Consider the following 23,934-nt stretch of genomic DNA (forward strand, 5'->3'; position numbering starts at 1 on the left):
GATAACATCCTGCTAATACAGTGTTGACAAAAGATACATGAATTTCCTCATTACTTAGGTGAATTAATATAAAATCACCAAGTATAGGGCCTGACACACAGCAGAAGTTCAGCAGATACAGCCTTCATTCTCTTCATAATTTTTCTTTGGTTGGATCAAACAATGCGCACGCACACACACACACACATTATTTTTTTTCCAGATAAGAAGCCACAGTTAAACAATCTGAAACTACAACTAGCAGTTAGGTGACAAGCAATTTTATTTTGCAAAACAATCACTATACAGCAACAAATACATTTGCAAATTTGATTGAAAAACATGAACTAACTACAACCAGCCATCGAAGAAATGCCTTTCTATGGTAACAGGCTCTAGAATTATCAGAAGAAAGAAACCCCCCACAGATTTGTAACGGTGTGTTAGAACCTTGGAATCCCAGCATACAGAGTATACTTTTTGTTGATTTTTTTTTTCTTTTTGCTAAAGTTGAAGTGGATTTTTATGATTGACATTTTCTGAGTTTGAAAATAAGCTTTTTCCTGCAGAGGGACTTGGCCTCCACCTACGCACCCAGGCTAAAAATCCTGGGTGTGAAAAAACAAACATCAGTGTTGATTTTAGCACATCAGTCTTTGAAGGAATGCCTGGAATTTGCTTTCCCAACCCATGAATCTACTTTATCTTTGCTACTTAGGCCATGAATAGTTTATTTTCCTTTTTGTGGCATGAAAAATAGAAAAATTATAGTTGCAGCTATATCAGAATCGACCACAGATTCTTCCTTGAATAAAATACTGGCAAAATTATGTTAGATTTTGTCTGATTATTCCATGCCTGCTGTTTTACTATATATGTGTGTGGAGAACTGGTACATTCTTCTATTTAACACCATCCTCTCTTCAGCCTTCTGCCACGCCTAGCTGGTGTTACACAGGTGTCATGCTTGGAGGTAGGACTTTAGCCCATCACCCTGCTGGAATTCAGCAGGTGAATCCAGAGAGAGTTGGTTCCTAAATGAACATGGCCTTTGAAACTCATCATGAAGTTAGGTCTTTCCTGCATTATTGTAAGGTATCCAATTTTTGGTTGCAGGTGACCCAGAGAGTGAGTTCCCTGGAGCGGTTGGCCTTTTAACTCTTTAGAACTCTGGATTACTTATGTATCCTTAAACAGGTTCTCAAAGGCTAAAGCCAGAGAGAAACTGGCAAAAGTAGATCTAGAACTGAGACCATGGTGATTTCAATTCTAGATCAGCGTATGTGTGTCCCCACAAGAGTGGTGTTCAGAAAGCTTAATTTGAGTCATTATCTTGAGAGTGCAAGATGGGCTTTACCCCTTCTCCCCACAAGAAGACATTTAGCCTGTGCGTTTCTCTCTTTTACTGGTATAAATTATCAGTTCCTTTTGTGAATTTTATAAAAAAATCACATTTCCACACAAAGCAAGAACATTTATTAATTATAATTTTGTTGTAATTCAAAACAGACATTTGTTTTAATACCAAATCTAATAATTTAGTGCCTTCTATAATTTTTATTTTGGACAAGTGTTTGTAAGAAACCACATTTTATTAAAATTTTATTAAAAATTATTTTTATTAGGTTTACTCAGTCCTCACTTTTATTAAAAAATTTAAACAAAGGTGAAAAAAATTCTTGCTTCATAGGTTAAAACGTTTCTAACCAGCTGTTAACTTCTTTCTGGAGAACTTTAATCACTATCTAGCACTATCAAAACATGTTATCAAGTACCATAAATCTCCACACAACCATTTCTTCTCTTATTTTCTGGTGCATTTCAAAGGAAGTGGATGAATAAATTGCCCAGATTGGTCAAATCAAACTTCACAGCAATTACTAGGCAGAAAATAGACACATTCATGGTTATACTCAGTAGCTTCTAAGTTTTTGACTCTCATATCAAATAACTAATTTATAAATGGTTTAAGACCGTTTGCCTGTGTAAAATCTCTTAGCTGAGAATGAAAGGTGTGGGTTTGCTCCTAGGGTTTCTCTTGAGGCAATCGCACATTGCCAGATCCACGGGGTCACAGTATGGCAGCTGTGACTCTCTGTCTTTACATGCGTTGGCTGTTTTCTTAGATGCTCCTATACTGCCTCGTTGCCTCAGTCCATGCTCATCATTTCCTCCTTTATATTCGAGAATTGATTTGGCTCAAAGAGATCAAACACCTAGCAGACAATTTGTCTGTAATCGATCATATCTAGCTTACCAGCCCTGAGCAAGAAAAAGAACAGACAAAATACTAAAAAATGCCCAACCAGCCTGGTAGCTGTTTGCCCTATTCAGGCCATTGACTATGTCATTGCTTATTTGTAAGTCTGAGATGAATGATTTGTGAGACAAATTAAGTAATTGCCTTTCAATTTTAAGATGGTATATAAAGTCTGAACAATATCATCTACTGATAAATATACGAAGTCACACTGTGTTCCTTTAGAGAGCACAATTTTAGAGTCTTGAAAAAAAAAACTGATTTAGATATCTGTGTCTCAAATGTTTTGTAGTGATAGCTTCACAAAATGTCATTTTTTTTCTTTTGTTCAAGGGAGCTTTAGTTTGGGTAAGAAAGCCAAGTATCGTCTATTAGAGAATTTAACAAATAGATACCATTTGGAAAAAATAAGAAAACATATTTCAGATGACCACTGTTAGTTTCAACTTTAGCAAATGGAAAAAAAAAGAAGAAAAAGAAAAAAATCTTGTTGGGTTCATGAATAATTATAGGAAGAAAACCAAAACTCTTCTGTGACTAAAAATGAGATAAATTCATAATCTTGAACCAACAATCTGTAAACCCTTTCATGTATAACTGGACCCACCCCCACAAACTCCATGTTGGTGAAAGCAGAGAAAAATAATTTTTTCTAGCATTACGGGAGAGACTTGTATCTGGCACTAAAACAGGGTTACAGCTTTGAGTTGTGATAGAAAGCAACTTCATGCTAAGATTTTTTGTCTTTTTAATTTTTTTTTTTAAATAGGGAGAGAACCCTGCTAACATCTACTTTCACATATCTAAAATTTCAACACCAAAGGGTGCAGGAGACACAGATACTGTGAATAAAGAAGTATAATATTCAAGTATATGAGGAAGTATCACAAATGGCCACAGAGAAATATATATATATATATTTATATCTATAATACTGTATCAAACAGATGAAAAGGGGGTGTGAAACTGTTAGTATGGACACAAATCTAGCCAATCACCTGACATTCTAATCAGACACAAGTCCATCCTAATGAAAAGTACATCCTTCCTAAGAGACGCACTCTTATACCACTTCCTCACCACAGCTCAAATGCTTTGTAACTATTTTTTTTAATTAGTTAAATAATTTATTGGATTGACATACTCTGATATAATTATCCAGGTTCCAAATGTTAATAACTTAATCGAATCTTTCTTCCCATTTATACAAAATAACACTTTAAAAAACTTATTTCTTACATGTTCTTCCCTTCATTCAATCAGACTCCTTGATTTAGTTTAACCTGTCATAAGTTACAATGGGCAGTTTTTATTGTCTCACTCAGAAACAGAATCGTGAAAAGAGCAGCTTGGATTTTAACAAGGCCTTTCAGAATGTAGTGGATAGCCTTCAGGCACATGAAAGGTAAAAATGCAATTTTTTTTAAAAGTAATAATACTCATGCAAAACAGAGCAGAGCAAAAATAATTGTCCAATTGTACCCATGTAAAGCCAGTGTCTTCCTGTTGCAAATGGAAATCAGGTCAATTTCTGCATATACTATTCATTTTTTAAATATAAAATTGTAACAATTACTACAGTTTGGGGATGAGATTATTTATTTTATGGTTTTCAAAGAATGAGAATAACACCTGCTCAGAGCCCACTCCTGCCAAGAGCTCATGCCTAAATAGTATTACTTCAATGCTAAATGAGAGATATTCACAAGCCCTGCTTAGCAAGTGCAGCAGTGACATCCTCAGCCAAAGTGGCAAGCTGAGGAGATTCAAGCAGGTTGATGCTTCCAGAGGAAGAGACGTTGCTGAGTCGTCGGGGCGACGCCACGCTGGATCTGCCTGGGGACTGTGTGATGATCTCAGCCCCGTGGTCCACACGGGCCTTGGCATGCTCTCTGAAGTTCAACTTTTGGCTGTCAATCTGTTTAAGACAAGCATCGGTTCTCATTAACTCAAGCATCTTAACTAGCCCTAGCTCCTTCTCTACATCCCAGAGTTGAGACTAAACTGACTTCATTTCAGCTCTGTCATCCATTCTTTCTATTTGTCCAGGTCTTCAATCTGGGATCTACTTTGATAAAAAGTTATTTCAGAAGGATTCAACGAAAGAAGACAAGATTTGCCCATGTCCCTGTTTCTTACCTTGACATTGCCACCTCCAGGTACGTGGTGAGCATTATCAAGTGAACCAACTTTAGCTTGGGCCTTTTCTTTGAAATCCAGTTTTACACTCTCAATTTTTACACGTCCACCACCTGTGACAAGAGAAAGGGTTTTAAACACCTTGCTAAAATTATATCTTGCATTTAAGGTGACTATTTTCCAAAATGATTGTGATAGGTAGACAACTGCAAACTACAAATTTATTACCTCTACTGTATCTCCAACCATACGTGTAAATGGAATCTTAGAATTTCTAGACCATTTCCCTATACCATCCAAGATCACGACATTCTTTTTATACCATTCTATGGATTGTTTAACATGTTAATATCTTTTTTCTTTACCCATATCTAAGCTAAGAAATCAGGAGGGATTTTCTTTCAATAGAAACTCTAAAAAATAACAAGATAAAAAATTCTATTTGCACCCTTTTAAAAACTCGAAACATTCGTTTATTTCTACACTTGATCTTAGCCAAAAGGCTGAGGAGCAATAGCCTCTCATTTCTAAGGAAGAAAGTTAAATTGAAATGAAAACTCTTCTTTATTTTTGTTCATGGTACCATGTCATTTATCCAGAGAGAATGGAGCACATATGGGCAATAGCTTCATTTATAAGTTTTCAACATTGATGGCTTCACTGATGAAAGGAGTCGGGAGCTAAATTGTTTATAACTAGTTAGCTCTAAGAGCCTCCCATTTTAATTAGCATATTATGTGATAGGGAAGAGATTTAAGGAGATAGCTTTCTCATATAAATGCCATAGGTCTAATTTGACACTGACCTTGATCTGATAATACCGAGATTGTTTGGGCCATGCCATTTCCTCTACTGCTAACTAGTTTGAAACTGTACGATCTGGTGATTCTCAGGGTACATGCTCTGACACCCACTGTGGTCTTCCCCAGCTATCCTGTATGTCTTAGGCTTTCAAACGCAGGGAGCTCTTTTATACTGGATAAGTATTTGTTTTCTTTTAGCCTGTCCTTGACCAACCTTGAGTGTCTGCTGATGTCTTTGATCTGGAAATAAGTTAGAATAGACTTTCTCCTACCTTCCACCTAAAAACATTGCTTTCACTTTCATTGGCAACTTGGTTTTCAGCACATGCAATTTCTAGAAAGCTAGTAGTGGTTAGCAATGTGACCCTCTACTATCATTGACTCTCATTTGGGATTTTGATTTGGAAAGATGCCTGGGGCTCTATGAAAACATGAATAACATTTTCAATATTGGGATTCTTGTTGCCCATGTATCCCTGTAGGCCAAAGAGGGAGGATTGTTAAGCCTATATAGGTCTCTTACACCTTGCAGTGTTTTTCTCCTGCAATGCCTACATATCCATGCTAAAATCCAACTTCCTGGACAGGGACTTCTTAAAATTATATGGTGTTATTAGATTACATTTTTGGAGAAACATCCATTCATTCTTTTCCTGAAGGCTTAGGAAATACACAATCTTATTTAACTCATGCTTATAAGAGATACGTAGTTATCCTTCCATTATAACACACGTCATTTCACAGAGGTTTCTTCTCCTCATATTTTACCTGGTTGCATTGGTCTTACTTGTTGGTTGTGATGAGATTAGCATGATTTATAATGATTCATAAAAACATACTTATCTTGGTTAGTGGCTAGAGAACATTGGACTTTAAACTAGAAGAGATCAACTTCTTTTTTTGGTATTTTTGTATTTTGGGGTAGCCTCTGATAGAAATTGCTTTCTTAAGCTTTCCTTTCTCATTATATTATGTATGCAATTGTCAATATAATCTTGTTACTTTTTTGCTGAGCTGCCTTCTGAGGGAGAAAAGATAATAATGCAATATCAAGCCAAAATATATTCAAAAAAGGAAGCACAAGAAGTCTATTTCTTTTGAGGTCTCGCTAGACATTCTTATGTAACTGTTAGATAGGCCCATTTGAATTCAGAGATCTGTCTTTGGTTTTGAAGAACTCTAGCATCCACCAGGAGCAATAATTGCAAAAGACTATAATCTTTAGCAAGATTTATAAATGAAGTTGAGAAGAGAGGGTATTTAATTTATGCCTCTAAGTGTTGAATTATTTTCTTTATTTTCTTCTTCAATATTCCACATTTCAAAGTAACTGTGAAAAGCTTGCTCTTGTCAAGAATTGTCATACTAACGCCTCCTTATGAATTTGGTCATTTAATTTGGTAATAATAGAAGTAAAAGCTAGATTTAGAAATAGAGGGGAGTCAATAACAACAGTCTTTTATGACCAGAAAATTATACACAGAATATTTCTTTATTTATATGAGATTTTTCTGTACATTCAGATTTCAGGTGAATTGACTAACTATATCCTTACTGTCTGGAATTAATCTCCAGTATTTTTCTTTTATGTTCTACACAAAGATAGGTAGTGTGGTCAAATATTTCAGTCATACTGTTGACACTGCAGTACAAAGTCAATTAAGTGCTCATGAAGATGAGTAGTATTGGACTTCATCCCTGCTGACTTGGGAATGACAGAAAAACTAATTCCAGAGCAGCAATTATAAAACTACTAACGAAGATGCCAGGCACAGAGCTTTGACTTGTCTTACCAACACCCTTTCATAAAATGAGTCCTGATTTCCAGACATTTTCAGCGTACTTATGCATTTTAAAACTTATCTTACCTGTCTTTGGTTTTCAATCAACAAATTCTCAATAATTATTGCTCAATTTTTCTTACAGGTTGCTTTTGATAACATTTGAGACAATGATTCATGGAAATACCTAGTTCTTGGTTTATATGTTAAAATGCCAAGCACAATTGCTTTCCTTTTGTCTTTGTATAATTCAAAGGAAATTTATGTATTATGTCAACATATTTAAGAACATTACAACTCTGATAGCTATCTTTTACTACTTATCAATGGAAGTAGAATTTAACAAAAATATATAATACATGAAGCCCAGAAAAAATGACTCATATGTGTTAAATTCACATCTTAAAGGGGGGAAAAACCCATAGCGAGTATGAATGAAAAATCTACTTTATAGCATTTTTCCTAGGAGGTATTCTGAGAAAACAAAATGAGTCCTTTGTCAAGCAAGTTGGGGAAACATTGCGTTTTGCTTATTGACCTAATAAAGAATCTGAAAAATCCATTGGCTAAATAAATGTCTTCAGCTTTGCACAGCACAATGCTTATTTTATATAATGTAGAAAAAAATAAGTTTCATGGAAAACCTTATTCAGTTGATGTTATCATATGTGAGTATATGATCCAATGTATTTTATAGACTACATATTTGAAAAGAACTCTGAAAACCATGTTGAGTCCGTAAAGATTAATGCATCTTATGGACTTTTAAACTTTAACCTGTTTTATATGTGGCCTATTTGTGGTAATTGGGTTCACTTATCCCACATGAAAATGTCTTAACATTTCTAACTTCAGCTTATATTAATAAAAGCAGGAGGTATCAGGATTTTGAAACATCCTTCCAATTAGGTATTTCACAACAACACAAAAACTTTGCTTGTCGATTTCCTGACTATTGTTAAACATTTCTCAGACTTCTATAAATTCCTTACCAGGCCTGTGGCGGATGTTCTTCAGAGAGCCACATTTGGATGTCACATGGCTTAGGTCTATTTTCTTGGTAACAATTTGCACCTATGTGAACCACATAAGACATACTTAAAATAGTTTTGACATGGACAAAAAAGCCAAGTCCACACATAAAATCTAGAAATACACCCAAACTCATAACATGCAACAGTATATCCAGAAACCCAGTCTGAAGTACACACACGCACAGGAAAACATAATTTCCCATATGTTCTCCCACATGTTTGGATTGGAAAGAAGGCCCCAAGTTAAAGGAAATCCTGGAATAGAAGATTTTATTAGTAGAAAGCAGATCATGCCACAAGAGAATAGAAACACTTGCATTAATAAGGCAAGCTTCCACTCAGAGAACTAAGCCGCATTGTGTTAAGCCTTTCCATAAGCGAAGAGCTACAAAGTGAATTATTCTTTATAAAGTGATTTTTTAGATAAAAGTGACCAATGTTGCTCACAGTTCCCACAAAACCAACATTGCTTTAAGATAAAAGAAAGGTCTAAACGTGCTTTCCTGAGCTGTTATTAAACTGTCCTATCTTGGCTAGAGAAATTTTTCTTACACAGCACATTATAAAATGATAGCAACATTTTTTTCTTCTTTGGGTTTTATTGAAAAATTTTCCTGTCCCCACATAGAAGCAGTCTTCTCTAAGTGTGGTCCATTGCCATCTGCATCAGAGCACAAGGGAATGACTGAAGGAGACATATTATAATAAGGGATTCTTTTGTAGGAGAAAGTTGAAGACTATTGTTTAAAGGCTTGGGAACTCCTCTACTTTCCTTAATAATAATAATAATAATAATAATAAAAGATCTTTACTTATCCTAGTTTGTCCTTTTCCAGTGGGGTGTTTTGACCAGCAGCACCTGTGTTAGAGGCTCAGGGGATCCATTCCCTCATGCCCTCAAGGTAATTACGAGGACTGGGCTGCTTCTGTGATAGTATCACGGGGTGTGAACTCACACTCATGTAACACCAATGAACTGTAACCATGTCAGTGGAAAGACCAACCCTGAAGCTTGGTTGAGCATCCTCAAAGGAGCCCAGCAAACACTGCTATGGACTTCCCGTGACAGTAATAGCTTTATGTTCAGCGAAGCTACTTTGATTTTCCGGTGACGGGTTCTCCTAAAGGGCACTTGCTTGTTTCTCCCCTCTTCACTGCTTAACTCCACTTCTCCCAGTGGATGAGAAAGTAGCCATGATTATTAGACAAGATAGGATTTTAGATTTGATACCTGTAAGTTATCTAAGTCATAAATTATCAGAACCCGAGGTTTAGGTAACAGGATCTGTAGACCAGAGAGTCAACCTAATACATTTTTTGAAAATTATTTGTGTTGGATGAAGAACCTGCTTCCTTTAGCTTGAGCTTGCCTGCCCATTTCAATTCTGCCTCAAACTTGAGAGACACGGATTCATCTTTCCCTTTCTCTCAGAGGGTATTATTTACACTAAATGAAAGATACAGGGAAAAAATCCCATCAAGATAAAGGGTGTACTGGGACTTGAATCTTTTTCCTTTGAATTATAGATGAATCATGCTTCACCAGTTTTGCGTTACTCTAAATGATATCCCAACTTTCATGAATAATGAACCACTGAAGATTGATATCACACACTTTGGGTACTTACAAGTATATCAATTCTTCCTCAAGGGTAAGCTAAATGGAGCTGGACAAGTGTGTGCCCAGCTGACTTTCACTGGGGAGTAGAGACAGCATGAGGCAGTCACTTCAAGACAAAAGGGCTGGCAAACAAAGATGGCAAGTGAAGTGGATTTGCCATCCTCCAGAAAACCATGGTGCACCTCATGGTTTTCTTTTCCAATTGAAAGTGAGAAATTTGCTAATGATCTACAGGGAAGGATGAGAAGCCCATCACTGAAAATGCAAGCCTGACAAGCCACCGTACCAGGGGGACAAGTGGAACAGCAGTGTGAGGCAGGAGCGTGTTGAGAAGGAGGCAGGGAAAGAGACAGGGGGCTGGCTGTGCAGGTGGCTCCACATAATCAGGACAGCTTTCTGGTAGAAGCATCTACTTACATTTCCGCCCCCAGCAGAATGTTTGATGTTATCCTTGGAACCACATCTGGACTGAACTTTGCTAAAATCGATCTTCTTGTTTAAAATTTTAACCTAAAAGGAATTGGAGGTAACTTCACTGTGCATTTTTCTTTCAAGATGCTGGGTACAGGGACCTAAAATGGGTAGCACCAAGGAGGCTCCAGACTCCCTTCCACCTACATATTTGTTTAAGAGAAAAACACTGGATCCGAAGAGCAGTTCTATTATGTAAATATGAGCCCTGATTCTTCTACTCTCTCAAGACCCAAGTGCTACTGAGCCTTTGGTATCCCAAGTGGTATCTACATGTGATCAGAAAACACATGGGAGTAACTAAAAAAACTCTAATCATTTGTGATAGGGAGGCTGCCAAGGTTGGGGGCAACACTGGGACTCAGGTCCACTCTAAAGTTTGACAGTAGTTAATACTAAACCTTGTTCAGCACAGGATCCTAAAAGACATCCCAGCCCCACCACCACCAAACACCACAGTTCAGCTGTCACAAGTATTAATCTCCTTGTATACTTGACTTGAATGGCTAATGGTCTACATAGCACAAGTGAGGTTCACAAGTGGTCTGGCTGAATGTTGTAGGTCACAGTGATCTTCTGAAGGCCCCTTAATGGCAACTGCTCAAGTGCCATCATTACCTAAAGCATTTTTTCCATCTTTAGAAGAAAATTAAAGCCTCTTGGTTAGATGACTTGTTCTAGGTCATATACACATGGCTTTGATTGGATCTAGTAGATTTAAGTTTATATGTTTTATTTTCTAGTCTCACAAAGTCAACCATTCATCTTGAAGGCAATAGTAAATCCAGATCTGGAGAGACTTAACTCCGGCGTAAAATAATTTACAAATTCGTAACACTTGTGACTTTTTCCATGTCTTTTGAGCCTTGCATGTTTGGGTGGACAGATAAGCAATGTGAGCATGGAAAGAAAGGTTGTTTTTGCTTCTATTGCTGTGTTGGCCATTTGCTTGTTTTGTTTTCCTGCGGCTACTACTACTCTTCGTCTCTCCCTGCCTCCACAATTGCTATCCTCTATATTTTGCCAGACTATGTTACAGTCTATACTTTAAAGGACTGTGTACATTTTCAAATTTATCACCAGGCTTTCTGCATGTTATTAATATCTCTCTTGAGAATGCCCCCATTCCAAGTTTTGAGTCTGTAACTGATCATTCTTCAACCAATCAATATTCCCAGTGGCAGGCTGGCAAGAAGAATTTTATTCTCAAGGGTATTAGGTAAACAATGGAGATTTACTTGCAAAAACAGTTGAATTTTCATTTGCATAAAAGCCATATAGCCTGAAGTTGCATAACTATAGGTTAATATCATTGAAAACTATTCAGAATTATTTTATTTTAAAGAATTCTATTTATCCTTCCACTGCAATAGAGAAGAACATTATAGTTACTTTCTGGCTATTCCCTGTGTAACTCTAGTTGGATTTTATCATAACGGACTAAATGAAATGATCTGCCACTCTACTCTCTCTCCATATATGTTTAATTTTCCTTTAGAGAAATTAATGCTTTTTTCTCTAAAACATGGTTCCTTTAGGAAAGGATAGAAAGATAACATGTAGGTTATGCCTGCAGACAAGAAGTCACTCTTGCCAGTCAGTTGGAAATATGAAACATGTAAAATGAAAGAAAATACATTCCTACCATACAGTTTTTAGGAAAATGATTTACAAGTCAGAGGCATCATCTTGATGTCAACTTGACTTATTTAGGCAATGGGATTTTGATTTCTTAAAATCTGACATTCTTTGATGCTTCTTTCTTTATCAAAAGGCCAACATGTCAACTCAAGGTATAGAGATATAGAAGTAATTAGGATCCCAAAAGTTGGGCTTCTCTCCATTAATATGGTATACAACATTCGTTCAGCTTTCATGGATAAGTATTTATTGAGCACCTACAATACCTGGGACCCTGAGGACAAGATGGACCTTGTCCCTGATTCCACAGAGCTTATGGTCTAGTAGTTGAGATATGACAGACATTAAATTATACAACGGAAAGTTTAATGACAAATGGGGTGAGAGGGCTGGCTACAGAATAGAGAGTAGAACATGTGTAGCAAAGAACAGACACAGGGAGACAAGTTAACTGACTATGGCAGTGATGTCAACAAGAGATAATGTGTCTTATACTATAGTAGTACAGAAGAGACTGAGAGATATGGGCAGATGTGAGAGCTATTCAGAACACTTAAAGATAGCCAGGATATGAAATGAGAGAAAGGGAGATGAGTAAATGAATACAAAAGTTTGAGTTTCTGGAATTATTAAAGATATAGACAACTCTTGATTATTTTAACATGCCAAGGCTGAAACTAGAATTAATATCTTATACCATATCCTTTAAATTATTTATAGAAATTAAAAAATCAGTTAACTAGAGTCTATTTTAAAACCTTAACTTTTAGAATTTTTTAAAATAACCTGTCAGTTGCAGAAAAAGCATATGATAAAAATGCAATATGACATTGCATTATTTGACACAGTATTATTAGCAAAATATGTTTTTAATAGTGTATCATATATCATATTATTTGCATTAAATTATTTTATAAAAAATATTATAAAAGTTCAGAACTTCTACATTTCAACCCTGATGTGTTGGTGTAGAAGGCATTGTTAAATACAATTAGCATTTTCATATTATATAACAGAAGTTGAAGCAAACAAGAAACATTAAGGTATAAAAAATTACATGCTTTGCAGATAAGTGACTATTACTTTTTTCTTTAAATTTTTTTGACTAGTTATTATTATTATTATTATTTTGGCTGGGGCTACGTTTGATCCTGCCACATCCAGCATATAGGGCTGGTGCCCTACTCCTTTGAGCCACAGGTGCCGTGCAAGACTAATTTTTGTTTTAATACAAGTTACAGACTCTGACTTTATAGCTTAGCCATTAAAAGATGATATTAAAAGTTCTACATAGAAAGTGTGGGTAATATGAAATTTGTTTACTATTCTGTGAAAATGTGAAGGGTGGACCAGAAAGAGATGACTATCTCTGACCTTCAATGACCTTTAATTCAATGGATCTGTATGGAACTGATCCACAGAAGCTAGATGGCTTTATTTCTAGATTATGATGACGTGCTCCTAGTCTAATGGATTTCTCCAAATACATTGTTTTAAAAAGATACTAGGGCAACACTGTCAGGGAAAGTAATACAGTGACAAGTTCTATAAGCTTCTTTATATAAAGGATGAGTTCTCCCTTTAAACAGGAATGAATTGTTTGAAGATGCCACCATCTTTAGCCTCTCTGACTTGAAAACGCCTGACATGAATGAAGCAAAACCACATAATTCATAAGACAGTCAATCAAATCCACATGATCTAAGTAACCTCTCTATCCAAGAAGTAAATGAAAACAACCTTTGTGGAACCATTTCATTAGTAACTCTCCACTATTACAAGAGCATTTAACTTGTGCTTTTCAAACTGATCTTCATAAGGCCAAAGGATAAAAAAATGAGAAATCTATCAAAACATGTAGTAGTATTCCATGTACATCAGATTACCTGCAAAAAAATCCTGATTCATAGATAGAAAAGGCAAAAATCACCGTTCAATAAGTTATTGCTTACATTTTTTATGCTACATATTTAGAGAAATTGTTTATTTTCTTATCTCTGTTTAATTCAGGAAGCCATGTTCTTATAGAACTAACATTATTTATTCCAAAATTTAGATTTAATGTAGATTGGAGAGCTAACTACATAGGGTAGCTTCTACTTAAAGCATGTAATAAAGTTTTACCCATGCCTCAGGTTAAACAAACCAAGATCATTATCTATAGTGAGTCTGAGATTGCATATATTCTTTCTAGTAGAATGAATTTGTATTTTTGCTGGAGAGATTCACTTGCTTTCTGTAAAACTACTCATATCTTCACCTATTGTCTGTATTCCATTAGGCATTGATTTGCCTTGCTGAACTGAACAGCTGAGCTGAGCCTGACAACAGAAACCTGGACTTTAACAGAAGGCGTAATAGCTATAAGCACAAAAACCATATGTGTAGAAGAGCAATAAATGTTCAAAGGGGGCAAGAAATAAAGGTCTCCAACAAGGGGAGTTATTTAGGTCCCAAAACATGTAAGTAAACAACAACAAAAAAGATTTCAAAATTAATTTTTTTTTTTAAATTTTGAGATAGGGTCTCACTCCATTGCCCTGGGTAGAGTGCTATGGAATCATCACTTCACAGCAACCTCAAACTCTTGGGCTAATGTGATCCTCATGCCTAAGCCTCCTGAGCAGCTGGGACTACAGGTGTACACCACCACGCTCAGCTAGTTTTTCTACTTTTGACAGAGACAGAGTCTCACACTTGCTCAGGCCGGTCTAGAACTCCTGACCTCAAGCAATCTACTCACCTTGGCCTCCTAGAGTGCTATGACTATAAGCATAAGCCATTGGGCTGGACCTTAAAATTAAATCATTTACATACAACCTAACCACTTCAAATTTTATCACAATAGAGCCTGTGCCAATGATCCAAATTAACATTATATCTTCAAATTTACTCCTCTCTTCACCAATTAAGAATTGTATGAATATTTTGCTCTCTGTACTTAGAGATCACATGTCGCTACTGCAAAATCTAACAGTGATCCTGGGTTGGCCACTACCCATTCAAATATCCTAGGCAATCAATTTACAATTGGGTTAGTCAATTCAATTTTTTTTTAACTGTGTGCATTTATAGGCACTCAATCGAATAATAAAGGATTTTAACATATCATTTTCAGAATTTATAAGAAGCCCTAACAGAAAATTTTTTCCCATCATTCCACAAAGTGGGAATTCCTCCGTGTATCTGATCCTGCTCTGTAAGGAAGCTTTCTTAAGGGGACACTGCTGAAGTGCTGAGTGATACATTTTCCTGCAAAGACAGTTCAATTGCAATACATACCAATTTTCCAATTCATTTTACCCTCCAATTTCAGTGCATTTCTGCTATCTACCACAAAATGGAAGGCAAATCTCCTCCATCTGTTTCTTATCTTGGTGAGGAAACATCTCTTTCTAGTGCAAAAAAGTTACTTCATAACTCCACTGGTAGGGACTTTTTCCAAGTCATCTGATGCTGAGATAGAATAATTTTGCAACAAGTTAACACTTGCCTGATGAAAAAATAGATTTTCTTCAAAAGATACTGTGATTTTACGGCTATTTTTGTTCTTTCTGTAATTTTTGTGTCATATGTCTTTACTAGTCCTTAACTATCATAATCTCTAGGGAAGGTTTAGTTCAGCTTAAAAGAATAAGCTACTTTTATACCAATTTTATGAATTGCCAAATGTAGTAAAAGTCAATTGAAATCAGGCATAAAAATATAACTAGATATGATAAAGACAGAGAAAGAAAATAGATATCTTCACATTTATGGATCGATCTAATCTAGAGATTCCTGCAAAGCTGAGGCTAAAACCACTCTTTCTGCTTCTCTACCTTAATGAGTCTCCTGAACAAAATCACATATTGTTAAATTTTGATGTCAAATTATAACAACCTTTCCCTTATTACATTTTCTTTTTAGTTTTAATAAAAAATCTTGGATATAACTTTTATTTCCTTGTGATTCTAATAAGAAACAGATTCTTTTAAGTATTAATATTTTCGAGAATATAATCAAGTAAACCCACATTTAGTTAAGGAGGATATTAGGACATGGGGACGTTTATAAAAATAATTTATTTTAAATAGATAACCTAGTTACTCTGTTTCAAGGAGTTCTCATCACAAGCTAAAATGAAGAAGTTTTCAATTGCTACTAACTTAATTTTATTCAACTTACAGTTATAATTACGTGCATTTATGTTTTAATATAAACATAAGAACAATGCAATAGTTGGGTATTTTCAAAAGACTGCAAGAATAGTTTGAGTCTTGTGGAGTTTAGTTTAAAGCTCAAATTTGGTAGAATTTTGATTTTTTTTTTTCTCATCTGCTTAAAAACATTTCATTCATGAAGTTAAAAAAAAGTTTCTCAAAGCTCATGTCTTTTGTAACATCTTTCTATAAAAACATCTCAGGCAGGGTGGTGCCTGTGGCTCAAGGAATAGGGCACCAACCCCATATGCTGAGGGTGGCGGGTTCAAACCCAGCCCCAGCCAAAAAAACTGCAAAAAAAAAAAAAAAATAGAGTGTAAGACAAAAATTGTTATTACAAAAACATCTCAGGCTATATTATCATAGGACATTATAGTACTTGTTTTGAAAAGGGCACATCCATCTCCCCTCTCCTGCCCCATTGGTTATGTTTTTTAATTCTTTGGGCTTTCTTGACCAGAATCATGAGGTAGCAGAGAAGTTTGTTGCTGAAGGAAGGAGCAACACTGATTTTTGTTTGAACGGTGAGTAGGAGTGCTTTGTAGGTTCACATTTTGGCAAGATCTTTATTCTAAACCTGCCTGAAAATAGATTTTCTTTGGCACAAAGGAAGAATACCACAATTCAGTGGTAGAAACTATGAGAAAAGGAGAGTGGCAGGAAAAACGTCGAGGTTACAAAGGAAAGGCTTTTGTGGAACACTGAAAGGGCATTACACGTTTGCTCACGTAAAAAGTTATCACCTTCATCCTTTTTTCTTTCAAGAATGGATGTATTCTTTTATTTCTTCAATGACAGAAGTTTTGAACTATTGTATAAGTGGTTCAGTATTATAAGGAAAATGCTAAATAATACTTGTATAATTTCCTTCCAGCCTAATTGCTTTGTCTAAAGATATAGCGTAAAAGCAAGGTTCAGGTTAAAATAGATCTCAAGGACCCCTGCTTGGAAAAGACACGAATGTTTGCCCAGGAGTTGAAGTTATAAGTTAATAAATGCAATCAGGTGACGAGTACATTAAGCACTCACCCTTTACCACTAAAAATCATCCATGTACATAAAAACTGCTTGCACCTCTTAATCTATTGAAATAAAAAAATTTCATAAGTTTTACTAACAACTCTATTCAATACAATTAATCATAAGTACAAGTTTGAATGCTACAATTCTACTCATCAGAACCTATAGAATGTCTATTACCAATAGCAATACCTGCCCTTAGGAATGTTTGGTCAATAGTTGCCAAAAGAGAAACTTGGTGAACCATTTTCATATTTTGGAGTGAACATGAAAAAATAGTATAAAGCATCACAGGAATTCCTTGGGAAGGAGATGAAATCATAATCACTAAAAGACAGCCAAATGAGATAATGGTCAGAATATAAAATAGAAAAATCAAATTTATACCAGAAATGTAAGTTTAAAATCCACAAAGCATTAGAGAGACAGCCAAAAAACACCTGTAAGTCAATCAACTAAAGGTTTCTCCTCTATGGTTAAATCAAATATTTTTCTCATGATAACCACAAGGAATGGACATATAATGCTATTTTCATTGTATTTTAATAGGCTAGCTTCCAATAGGCCCCAGTTCTTAGCAATAAATTGAGAACAGTAACTCTTTAACACCTCTACCTCCTTTTTAAGAACCAATAGCTTATAACATGAGGAAGGCAATGTTAATGAGACTATTTCTGGCAGCAAATATGTGCTCATGTGATTCTTACCTGTCCCCCCTTTGGCTGGTATTTGATGTTGTCTGTCGATCCGATTTTGGATTTGACGTTCTTCAGATCTGGCAGTGGCTGGTTAATGAGCCGGAGCTGCTTGGGAGTAGCAGGAGATTTGGGAGGAGTGCGTATGATGGCGACTTTCTTCTCAGTGGGCACCAAGATGGCAGATTTGGGGGTTCCTGGTGTGTGAGGGGTCCTGGGATAACTAGGGGTTCCAGGAGTGCCTGGTGTGCGTGAAGAATAACTTGGCGGGGTGCCAGGAGTGATGGCTGTGGATCCAGGGGTCGTGGGCGTCGAGGTGCCACTTTTTCCTGCTCTGCGAATTGGCTCTGACCCTATATTAACAAACATGGTGAAAATCAAACCAGAGCATCCAAAGGTTTTCCTCACAATATCCTTCTTCCCATAGATGGTTGGAACTCATATTATGTTTAATTTCTAAAGCATTTAGAAATATCTACAAATTCTCATAGTAATGCTAAAAAGGCAAGAGTCTCTTTTCTTTAGGCTCATAACCTAAAGACATCCTTTTGAACATGGATTGTCATCAGTACAAAAATATAACCTGATTTATTCTCTTTAATTCTCATTATTTGTGTGTCACAAATTATTGCTCCATTGTGTGACCATTAAGGCATATGGACCTGCCTTTTACTTTGAAAAAGAGTCTGCACTTGACATTGTAGGTGGACCCTTATTTAATGAAGATTTCTTGAGTGATATCTAGATCATTCATACCACTGTGTAGTAAATTCATTCTGAGATCCAGGTAAACATACAATATAAAACCATTGTTTGGATCACATGGTTTTGATCACGTAGAAAGGTATTTATGGAATCATCATGTTTCAATATTACTCCCTCAGCTTATTATTTAGGAAAAATGTGAGGTGCATATGAGTTTACTAAAAGCTGCCAGACATTATTCTATCATGTATTCCCCTTAGAGGGAAACTTATATCAATGCTTTAAAAGTAAGTCTAGTTCTTTAGAATATTGGGATGTTCTAACAATATAAAATTCCTTGGGAACGTCGTGCCTGATGGTGCTTTCATCACTAGTGTGGCAGTCTGAAGTTAAATTCCTAATCCTGCATCATTAATTCTTCAACATTTTCTACGATGTATTTCTTTGCCTCAAGTTAAGCTCAACCTCATTTGATTAATTTAGCCCCTATTTATCGATACGATGTTTCTCTCATAATATCTTTTTGAATGTTCTTGAATGCCATGTCAAAGACTTTTCTGAAAGAATTACAAAAATAAGAAAGCAACACAGATTTCCAAGCACTCTGTAAATACCAAACAATTGCTAACCAACCAAAGATGCACAACACAGAAGTTAGGGGCAGCGCTTTTTGTTCCCAATTCAGAATTGAGAACCTTGAGACTCCTCTACACAGATGCTGCTGAATTCTAAGCCAGAGAATTAACATCTAAGAATTTACCTTTTTTAAAGCACTCACATGTCATCTATAACTTATGTTTTGTGGGAAAGGCATACTTTTTGTCTTTTACTGTTGAATATGTATACTTTGTAAAATCAATGGGTCTTCTGAAATTACGGAGAGAATAAATGAACATATAATTCAATTTTAAAACATCAAGTGAAAGGAATCTTAGAGGTCACCTAATGCAATTGATCATTAGTACAGGAAGTTCTTTTTGAGAAGGGAACATTGAGTCTTTGCTTAAGTGTTTACAAGGAGTGAGCTCAAGAGACTTTATGTAATTGTGACTAGAGACACTGTCAATCTACCCATCAGTTTAAGTTAATCTTCTGGAGAAACAAAACAGCTTCAGTGGTTCTTTCAGTGAACAGTTTTCATGTATCCAGTAAAGGTACCCTGTTTCATTTTGGTCTTTAAACATAATAAGGTCATAGTTAGACTTTTCAACTGATACATGAAATGAGATATGAGAAGACTAAAGTGGTAAATTAGTGTGGATTCTGTGATTCTCGTTGCTTTCCACAAAAACGACATTTCAAGACCAGCATGAACCAACCACAGCCATGGCTTGGCTTTTTGTAGCTTCCTTACCCCTACTTTGTTTATGAGATAATTTTTTTTTTTATTAAATCATAGCTATGCACATTAATGCAGTCATGGGGTACAGTGTGCTGGTTTTATATACAACTTGAAATATTTTCATCAAACTGGTTAACATAGCCTTCATAATAGTTATTGTGTTAAGACATTTATATTCTACATTTAGAAAGTTTCACATGTACCCTTGTAAGATGCACCGTAGTTGTGGTCCCACCAGCCAATCACCTTCCCTCCACCCATCCTCCCCCCTCCCCTCCACTCCCTTTCCCCTTTCCCCGCATTCTTGGGCTATAATTGGTTTCCTAGTAGGGCTCAGTACATTGGATATATTGGCTAAATTTTTAAAGTAGGCTTGAGTCTGTCACTACATTCTTCTGAAAACTTTCTCCAGAAACCTTATTTCTTTCTCAAATCTTTTTTTTCCCCTAGGATTTTATCAGTTATGAATATCTCAGACAGTACGGGAGAGGAATATTCTCCGTACTACTCCGTAGTATTTTCCATTGTACTTAGCCCTGAAAACTTTCACAGAGGCTGAACACAGCAGTGCTCGTATGTTTTTTAATGGAATGTATTCGATTTAGAATTCATCAAAGTGTGCTAAGGTGTTTTCACTCTATGGAGACTGATCTGAAGTAATATTCTGGATATGGATAACTATTTTATTAGAATAATTTTTTTAAAAAATAAGAATAATTTCTGGTAGAAAATGGCTTTAAGCTTCATAAAAGTAAAGAGATAAGGTTTTGTTTTACATGTGGAGAAAGGATAAACTACAAGTATGAAGGCCTTTCCCACAGCTGCTGTTCAATATACATCATCACTTTTTATTATAATAAATATGCTCTAGCCATCAAAATGGTAAGTTTGAGTGTTCCCTATTCTGAAATTAAACCTATAAGATATCAAAGCAATTTTTAAGGCACTTTATTAAACTGTGCTCTTGTTATGTTGTCAGCTCCTCAGTGACAATGTCTTTCCCTCTGGGGCCAGATGAGCTTCCCGCATGCCACTGTAACCTCTGAGTCCTTTCAATGGCTGCATGGAATGTTAGAATATTCCTGTGTGTAGTTGAGGAGCAGGCAGGTGAATGAAAGTAGGCAAGTTGCTTGTTCTTTCAATTGTGTTTTAGCTTTTGGCATGCGGAGATAAAATAAAACCTATGTCCTTAAATTATCAGAGTATCAGTTAAGCTCATTAGCAAATAATGCGTTGCATATGCCTGGGAACGCAAGAAAATTTAAAAAGTCAAAATAGAATAGCTGCAGTAGCTCGGAAAAAGCCGTTTGTAAGCAGATACATTTTAAAAGGCAGATGAACACAGTGGCCTGAATAAGTGGATTTATGGAGAACATGCCATTTTGTTTCCATAACAACAAACACAAGTGTAATGAGGGATGATCCTTTGGGAGCACTTGGGGTCTTTGTCATGCCCAGTTCCAATTCCAGGTATTCAGAGTTAAAGTCTCTTCCCTGGAGATTCCTAACTGCTAACTGCCCTCCCAGCTAATTCCTTTGATTGTTTTAGCGATGGTTAAAAAAGTTTAAGTGATTTCAGAAGGTTCCTAGCACATATTTCAAGGGACACTAACAGTATTGGTCGCAATTTGAAATTCCAATAGACTTTCATTGTAGGCAAAAACACTTTGGGCATCACATAACAAAGTCACAATTTATTATTGAGTATCTGAATAAATATTGCTAAATATTTAAAAATATAAGTGGTGAAATCAACTTAAATGTGACAGTGGTGGCAATTTTTACCATTTTATAACAGTTTTTTAAATGACAGAGATGCTGTTCTCCAAGTGATTCTCTGGACCAGTTCTCTTGCAGTCTTTTTCCCAATTAAATGTAGAATAGACATTAAAAGGACAAGGTGCGAAGTCATCAGTGGGCTGAAAACCAAATCCAATGCCTCACTAGCTATGTGGCATTCAGCCAGTTATCTTCTCTCAAAGGTCAGTTTTCTTACTAATAGGTTGAACTGAGGTTGTTAATACTAATCAGTGGCACTGTTAATCAAATTTAGTGAAAAATGTGTCTTAGATGTTAGCACCTATATGTACTCAATAAATGGTAGCTACTTTTGTTGAACGGGCATAGAAAAATACTTATGGAAAGAATTTGGGTTCACACTTTACTGGACAGTCATAGCAGTAATGGACATAAAGTGTGTAACGACTAGAGCGTTACATAAACTGTAATAATCACCAGTCTGGTCAATAACAGACCATCAATGAAAGAAATGAGGTCATCGCATAGAGCATGCTATTGGAATGCAAATTCTTAATTGAGCAGGATCATAGGTTTTGACTGTTGACCTGGCTTATATAGACGCTTATATAGATGTATAGCTTAAAAATATCTGACTATTGATTTTCTCTGCAGTCTGGATTTTCTGATTCTTAGGACAAATATCTGTTCTTCATGCATATTTTATTTAAAAATTAAGTCTACAAATATGTATCATATATAGATAGTACATAAATAGCTTGATTACACTTGAAGGATTTTAAAAAAATAATCCTTAAAAAGAAAACCAAACCAAAATAAACCTACTAGTGGTCCTCCGTGCTGAGGAGGAGATGGAACTGTTGAGAGAGAAGGAATTCTCATCTCTGTCTCCTGATACACCTCGGCGAGGAGGAAGAATGGACGAAGGTCTCGGGAGAGAAGAGCGTTTCTCTGGGCTCTTGGTTACTCCATCCTGATTGGGGAAAACAAAAGAACTTTGAGTTCTTGTGACTCTTTATTATAATTACATGAAATGATTACATGGCTCTAGCTCAGTGGTTCTCAATCTTCCTAATGCCGCGACCCTTTAATACAGTTCCTCATGTTGTGCCCCAGCCATAAAATTATTTTCGTTGCTATAGCAAGGATGGGGTACTTGGAAACAATAATTTTATGGTTGGGGGTCACCACAACATGAGGAGCTGTATTAAAGGGTTGTGGCATTAGGAGGGTTGAGAACTACTGCTCTAGCTAATTTTCCTCCTGTGCTAATAGATGAATTTCTTTTAATACACATTACCGAATTTCATAAACAGAAAAGCATTTATAGTTTAACACTTGGAGTTCATATCAGCCTAGAGATTTTATATAAATATGTTATTTTGGAATGAGTCATCTTGATAATTAATTGTGAAGTTCAAGTTCTAAATGATAATAGGAGTAAAGTGAATTTACTCAAGCAAAATCTCCAGCAAATTACTAATTTGACTGAGAAATCTTCACTAGCAGGAAAATTTACTCCTCAGAAAAGACTGATAATAGCTCAATGCACACATAGTATTCCTAACAATGAACAACTTCTACATATTCTGCATTTATGTGACAGGGACTTTATCCACTTTATACCCAGTATAATTTCATTCTCACCACAAAATATTATGCATATATTCAAACTGAGGAAACAGTCTTAATGAGCTTATGTAGTTTTTTCAAGATCACTGAGTTTATAGATGGCAGAGGTAGTTTTAAACCATGATGTGTCTAATGTTGATTCTAAATCGCTTTTATATAGTATTGTACAGAATATAATCTTTTATTACACTGTAAAATATTAAATATATCATATGTAACAGAATATATTTTGTTCTGTTTATATTTGATATTTTATAAGATAGTCAAAGAATAAATTAATAAGGTTAGTATATCTAGAAAAAGACATTTTTTCTTTTTTAACGAGGCAGACTATTTATCAAAGCTTTTCATTTGTATTTCTTTTCAATAGGATCTGTTTTTTATAGACTTTAGAATTGAAAGTCATACATTTCCTGAATCGTGTCCTCTAACCGTCTCCCCATTTATAATCCTTTCTGCACCTTTTAATCGACCCGCTGCCTTACCTTGTTCCCTGATTCTGAGTGTGGCAAACGGTCTGTGGAGCCTGCCGAAGTGGGCTGTACTAAAAAACTGTCAGAAAATGGAGCCCTTTTAGTCGTGCTAGGGAAGGCTGAGTTGTGTCTTGGGGACTTTGTGCTACCCTGTAAAGCAGGAATCTTTGACAAAGTAGAATTCTAGCCATGGAAGAAAACAAACAAAAGCACAAAATAAACCAAACTATGAAGTAAAAGGAAAATAAAAAAGAAGTACAAACATAAAAGAAATTAAATGTCTCTCCTTACTAAAAACACATGATAAATGTTTATAATCAACAACAGACATGTATCTATGGGGAGAACAACAGATTTTCATTTAACAACCGTTTGAGC

General features: G+C 35.7%; 1 protein-coding gene across 4 annotated transcripts in view; it reads right to left on the bottom strand.

Annotated features, from left to right (window-relative positions):
* Window positions 1-238: 238 nt before the first annotated feature.
* The window catches only part of MAP2 (microtubule associated protein 2), a 139,488-nt gene continuing 115,792 nt past the window's right edge, over window positions 239-23,934 (bottom strand). For 2 of the 4 annotated variants that reach the window (XM_012802274.2, XM_003784986.3), the window contains 5 exons: window positions 22,277-22,424; window positions 17,659-17,999; window positions 7,955-8,036; window positions 4,379-4,491; window positions 239-4,157 (listed from right to left, as the gene is read on the bottom strand). In XM_012802274.2, coding sequence (XP_012657728.1) covers window positions 3,942-4,157; window positions 4,379-4,491; window positions 7,955-8,036; window positions 17,659-17,999; window positions 22,277-22,424 — 900 coding nt within the window. In that variant the 3' untranslated portion in view covers window positions 239-3,941. Of the gene's footprint in view, window positions 4,158-4,378; window positions 4,492-7,954; window positions 8,037-10,034; window positions 10,128-17,658; window positions 18,000-22,276; window positions 22,425-23,568; window positions 23,740-23,934 lie in introns of all 4 variants that reach the window. The other 2 variants (XM_012802272.2, XM_012802273.2) reach the window with 2 other exon arrangements.

This window comes from Otolemur garnettii, unplaced genomic scaffold, assembly GCF_000181295.1.
Source record: "Otolemur garnettii isolate 467f Iridium unplaced genomic scaffold, OtoGar3 scaffold00013, whole genome shotgun sequence".
Taxonomy (NCBI): Eukaryota; Metazoa; Chordata; class Mammalia; order Primates; family Galagidae; genus Otolemur; species Otolemur garnettii.